Source organism: Juglans microcarpa x Juglans regia, chromosome 5D, assembly GCF_004785595.1.
Source record: "Juglans microcarpa x Juglans regia isolate MS1-56 chromosome 5D, Jm3101_v1.0, whole genome shotgun sequence".
Classification (NCBI taxonomy): Eukaryota; Viridiplantae; Streptophyta; class Magnoliopsida; order Fagales; family Juglandaceae; genus Juglans; species Juglans microcarpa x Juglans regia.
Window position 1 is genome coordinate 11,007,165 of NC_054602.1, and position 6,403 is coordinate 11,013,567.

At 36.9% G+C, this 6,403-nt stretch overlaps 1 protein-coding gene across 1 annotated transcript; it reads left to right on the forward strand.

The window, feature by feature from the left end:
• The first annotated feature begins 385 nt into the window (after positions 1-385).
• On the forward strand, positions 386-2,829 carry LOC121266042 (protein kinase PINOID). Its single transcript, XM_041169738.1, has 2 exons — positions 386-1,187; positions 1,845-2,829. The coding sequence occupies exons 1-2, from the start codon at positions 610-612 to the stop codon at positions 2,620-2,622; spliced, it is 1,356 nt and encodes a 451-aa protein (XP_041025672.1). The 5' UTR covers positions 386-609; the 3' UTR covers positions 2,623-2,829.
• Positions 2,830-6,403: the final 3,574 nt, after the last annotated feature.

Consider the following 6,403-nt stretch of genomic DNA (forward strand, 5'->3'; position numbering starts at 1 on the left):
AGGGCTAAGGCTACACCCTCAGCATAAATAGCCCCAACCACCTCTCTCTTATTATACAGCCTCTTGACCCAAGACAAAAACCATCACCCCCTTTCCTCCTCACTTATTTGCTTCCAGTACGGACTGGTTCTTGTTTTTAGGTTCCCAAATAAACAGTCTCCCTTTCCTTCCTCTTCAAAAGGCTGCTACGTTTCAAAAAATGCGCATTCAAAGCATAGCTCTGGCCACTTCCTTCCCCACCTCTGTTTAATGCTGCTCCTGCCATCCTCTTAATTTCTCTCTTCTTAAAATCCCCACATGATCAGTCTTGACTTACCCTAGAGTTCATCGTTTTCTTCCGTACGTAAGCCACACCTCACCTTAGCTTCCTCCAAAGTATCTCCGATTCCAAAACGCACTTCGAATTCATTTTTCTGTCCGACTCAAAGTTGGTTAATTTGGTTCGGGAACTAACGTTCTCCATCGGCTCAACAACACCGCGGGTTTCCTAGCTATTCATTCCTTTTTCCAGTCTTTTTGACCGGTTGTTGTTGTGATTGTACTGGTTTATCTCTCTCTTGTGAGCAGAGAAGGAGTGACCGTGGCTGGGCAGTTTTGGGTGGTCTTAAGATGTTAGAGCGTGGACGGGAATCTGACAGCGAGCTGAGTTCGGAGGCTTTGAATTCTGGGTATAGTTCGATGAGCAGCGATAGTTGCAGCAGCTTCAGCCGCCTCTCCTTCGAGCTGATCGTCCCGACTTCGCATTCCTCCCCTGATAACCTCTCCGTGAAGCCTCACCGTTCCTCCGACTTCGCCTACTCAGCCATCCGCTCTGCCACAGGTCGCCGCAGGAATGGCTGCCTCACGTTCCGCGATTTCCGTCTCATCCGTCGCATCGGTGCCGGAGACATCGGTACCGTCTACCTTTGCGCCCTCCGCGATTGTGACTATTCCGGCGACGAGGAGCCGTGCTTCTACGCGATGAAGGTGGTTGACAAGGAGGCGTTGGCGAAGAAGAAGAAAGTGCAGAGGGCGGAGATGGAGAGGAAGATTCTTAAGATGCTAGACCATCCGTTCTTACCGACGCTTTACGCGGAGTTTGAGGCCTCGCATTTCTCTTGCATTGTGATGGAGTTCTGCTCCGGCGGTGACTTGCACTCATTAAGGCACAAGCAGCCATATAAGTGTTTCTCTCTCACCTCCGCGAGGTACTTTAATGGCGGATATATATCGGCATTATTTCTGCAAGTCTAATAAAAAAAGTTTCCACAGAGATACTATTGATAATTTTAAAAAGCTGCAACTTTTTTACGAAATTTAAAAGAAAATTCTGGATTTTTCTCAATTTTCCTGCTTTTATATAGTTTTGCATGTTTGATTCTTTATGTTTTGTTTTCTTCCGCTGCGAGCACTGAGTGGCTCCTATCCTGTCTGCTTTCCCAGCACTGCCAAGTCTCGTTCGCATGAAGATTTTCTTTTAACCTTTTCTAATTTTCTCGGTTTTTGTATTTTTTCCAGTTAAGTTAAAAATCGCTTTCGATTTAACCTTTCAACGCTTTGGCCGAGATTTTTCTCGGATTATCTCTCTGACTTAGCCGCAAATTTCCATTTTATTTTAAGTTTCCTTTAATGGAAATAATATAAGCACCTCCCTTTGGTTATCTTCTTGATCGAATTTACTAGATCAGGCATTCTCGTTATCTTCTCGGACACGAAATCATAACGATATTAATTTTCTCGGATAAGAACGTCGTTTGGTTCCAGAGAAATTCCTTGGTGTAAAAATTCCTGCAAATGTGAAATTGTGGTCAACTCGACCGATTCAACTCTGTCTAACTCGTTAAATTACACTTGCTATTTTTCAGGTTTTATGCAGCCGAGGTTCTTGTGGCATTGGAATACCTCCACATGCTCGGAATAGTCTACCGGGACCTAAAGCCCGAGAACGTTTTAGTCAGATCCGACGGTCACATCATGCTCTCCGACTTTGACCTCTCTCTCTGCTCCGATGCGATCGCAGCCGTCGAATCCCCATCGTCCTCCCCGGGTCCATCGACCCCACGGACACCGTCATACAACCGCGCCGTGCACACGACCTTCTCCTGCTTCTCCAACAGGCTGTTTCGGTCACGCAAGGTGCAAACCCTAACCTCCAACCGGCTTTTCGTGGCTGAGCCAGTAGACGCCCGGTCGTGCTCCTTCGTCGGCACCCACGAATACGTGGCGCCGGAGGTCGCGTCCGGTGGATCGCACGGGAACGCGGTTGATTGGTGGGCATTCGGGATCTTCATCTACGAGATGATCTACGGCCGCACGCCCTTCGCGGCTCCATCGAACGAGGCCACCCTGCGCAGCATCATAAAAGAGCCCCTCAGCTTTCCGACCTCCACGCCCTCCGGCGCGCTCGAGCTCCACGCGCGGGACCTCATATCCGGGTTGCTGAACAAAGACCCGGTTCAACGCCTCGGATCGAAGCGCGGAGCCGCCGACGTGAAAAAACACCCTTTCTTCAAGAATCTGAACTTCGCTCTCATACGGTCTCTCCCACCGCCAGAGATCCCGCACCTGAGAAGGATGAAAACGACGCCGTTGTGTCGCGCGAGGAGCGATGCAACACAATCCACGGCGTTCGAGTATTTCTGAACCAACGGACGGGAATGACGCCACGTGTTGAGTAGGTGCTGCCAGATTTTGTTACTGGCAGGTGACAGCGACATGTATATTCGAGCTGTCTTTTTTTTATTTTCGTATGCCTTTCTCTCTCTTGACGTATGGATACCGGGCTTTTGATATAGTGTCTGAAGACTGAAGGATATATTAATATAAATACATAATATTTTCCACGTAAAATACGTGGGAATGTGTGTCAGAGAGGGTGAAAAGAAGAGGAAGTATGTGCATGTTAATTGTGATGGAAAATATAATTTATGATTTTAAGATTTATAGTTTATAATTTAAATAATAAGTTTTATATTTTAAAAATTGTTTACTGTTTGATTAATATGTATTTAAAATATTTTTAAAATTAGTAACATTAATTTTTTAAAAATATACAGTTATGTACGGAAAGTTTTCGATAAAAGTTTCTATTTGGTATTTTTTTAAAAAAAGTAGACTTTCAGTGTAAAACATTTTTAATAAATTTATTAAACATATTATTTTTTTAAAAATAATTTTTAAACAGTTAAAAGTATTTTTTAAATTTTAAGGTTTCGTTTGGAAATTATAAGTCATCTCAACTCATCTCAATTTATTATTATAATTTTTTCAAATCTCAATACAAAATATAATAAACAATTCAACTTTCTTAAATTTTAAAATAATAATAATATTAAAAAATAATATTCTAATAATATTTTATCATTTCAACTCAACTCATTCAAACACACAATCTAAAACTCAATTCCAGAGAGGCGCTCTACATATAACGAAAGCGTAGGCGATGATGTTAAGGAAGTCTCAGCTCGGCAAAATTAAAAAATAAAAGTGTCGGGACTCGGACAGGATTGAAGCTTTAGGAAATAACGGGGAAGGATAATTTGTGCGTTCAACGTTGCCAAATCACGGCATTGATTATGTCATGTATATCTAAGCTGCTGTTTAAAGAGCCAGTGATGTTTTACTTTATGTGGAAAGGGGCTTGGGAATGTAGTAGTGAAAAAGGCTCCTGATCCATCATCTTATAATAATGCTTACTTTTTTGTTATTTCCGTTAATGATATACTCACAATATTTTATATAATATATTATATAATAATATATTAAATGAAAGATAATTTTATAAAATATTTTATAAAAAAAACATAATTTTATAAAAATACTTCTCATTTAATATATTATTATACAATATATTGTATAAAGTGTTACGGATAAATCATTTTTCTACTACAATATATGAGAATACGTACGTAAAATCCAAATCTAAAGAATATTATAAATACACGTACGGTAGAAATTAAGGCTATTTGCATGCACATTAAAAAAAAAAAAACAAAATAAAACGAAAGCATATTCATGAATATATATATATAAAGAAATGTATGCATGCATGCCTGCCTGCCACAGACCATACAAAGTCGACAATATTAATAACAATATTACAGTACAAACGACAACCTTTTACAACTCTTACGCTACTACTAACCTCGCTGGTAATATACCCTTACCCTTTTTTTTGGTAATGCTCTACTGTCCAACTATTTTTTTCTTTTTACTCTTTGAAGAATTGAGAACATAACCTTCTTATATAATTTAAAGAAAATAAATTTAATCAATCAACATAATCATATAATTTAATTAAAAATAAATTCAATTTTATAAAAATATCTTTCATTTTAATATAAAATTTTTAAAAAATTATAAGTTTGATATTCACGTTATAATTTACAATATGTATATTACATTAAGTGTTACGAAAAAGGGCCTCCGATACCAAGTTAAGCTTTAGTCATTATCCGCCCACCGGGGGTGGTGTTTATTTTTTATAGTACTGTTTTTGAAACTCATTAGTAAAAGGAGAAAAAAAAAAAAAAAAAAAAAAAACCACGTATTAGAGCAGTAGTAAATGAAGTGTAAATGTACCATTACCCAATCTCCCAATTCACACCAACTTCACTAGTTAATGGCAAAACCCAACACTCTTCACAAATTATATATAAACATTACACCGTGTGGGGGGTGGGTGGAAAGCACTGGCTAGCTTTTCAACCTTTCAACTTTGTTCTAATTAAAAAATATTTGAGAATCACTTTCGTCTTGCGCAAGACTTTTATAATAATAATTTTATACGCTAATGCACCAATTGATTTTCATAATTGAAACTTCTCAAGTGAGCGTGTAACTTATTTAAAAAAAAAAAGAATTATGAAAAACCCACAAATTGCTTAGCATTTTATACTCATAGTTTGATTATTTTATAAGAGATAAATAATAGTTACAGTCGTAAGTATGCAAGAGTTATATAATCACTTTAGAAAAAAAATATAAATACATAATTTATATGAAAAAAATAATAATCTTTTAATAATAAATTTTTTTTTAAATAATTATATAATACTTATATATTTTACGACTATATATAACGTTATTTTTTATAAGAACATTTCTAGCTTTGAACTCAAGAGGGACCCAATGATATTCGCCGGCCGGAAAACTGTTGGGAATATATAAAAGGAAATCATGCAACACAAAGTGGGGGGCAAGAGCCATAAAGCATCATCAATTACTCACATTTGACCCTTTTTTTTATCACTTTTTAGTTTTTTCTAGTCAATAATTAATTATAGGTTTTAAATCATTGGATAATAATAATTTTTCTTAAAAATCAAAGTCCCCAAAAGCGTGAAGGGAGGAGAAGCTGCTGTTTTGCAGAGGCCGAGGTTGGAAGATGACTTATCTTTGCACCACAGGTAGCATATATAGGCTGTGACAACCACGAACCAATCATAGGCCGCGTGTAACACACAACAAAACGGGACGAAATCTTAGATGGATCATAACCTTTTAGAGAGATAAGTATAATATAATAAAAAAAACTAAAAAAAAAAAAAAAAAGAGTGGCCAAGGGACAACACATGGAGATGACCATGTGAACACCTGCCAACCAGGCAGCCATACCAGCAATCTTTAAAGCTCTGTCTCCCTTCTTGTCCCCACTCAACCTCCTTCCCCAAAAGCCAAAAAAGGGCTGACCCACCGACACCAATCGCATTCATCCACGTTGCTGAATATTCTTCATCTGGTTGAACCCACACATTAGTGCATGTCCGTAATTCGTGTACCACCAGGCAGTTTGGCTGTAAGGTATAGGGAGGGTTTATTGAAGAGCCAAAGAGAGTTCACTGTTCAGTGATACTGCGAATTGGATGTCTGTCGATGTTATGAAAGGTAAGAGTATCGCTGCATGTATAAAAATAAATTTATAAATTAACAATACTTTTATTAGATGAATTTTATAATAAAAATAATTTTATAATTTAACATATTATATTGAATGATTTATTTTAATCTAAGTCAAATATTTTCAAAAAAATAATAAGAAAAAAAAAGAAAGATAGAGAGCTCAGAAACCACACAGTCAATGAAGAGAGAGACTATTTGATCAATTATAATTTATGGATATAAAATGGCAAAATAGATTTCTTTATTTATGGGTCAATATGTGTTTGTGTACGTGGAGAAGGAAATAACCATAGCAAGTTTAGGGTGAGATGGTAATTTTATGTTTTATTTGAGAGTTTAAAATATTATATTTTAATATTATTATTATTTTAAAATTTAAAAAATGTGAATTGAGATTTAAAAAATTTGAATTGTTTATTATATTTTGTATGAGAATTTGAAAATAATGTAATGATAAAATGAGAATTTTGTGTCTCATCCTACCTCCAAACCTGCCGGTCAAATTAATCATAATACCGGAGTC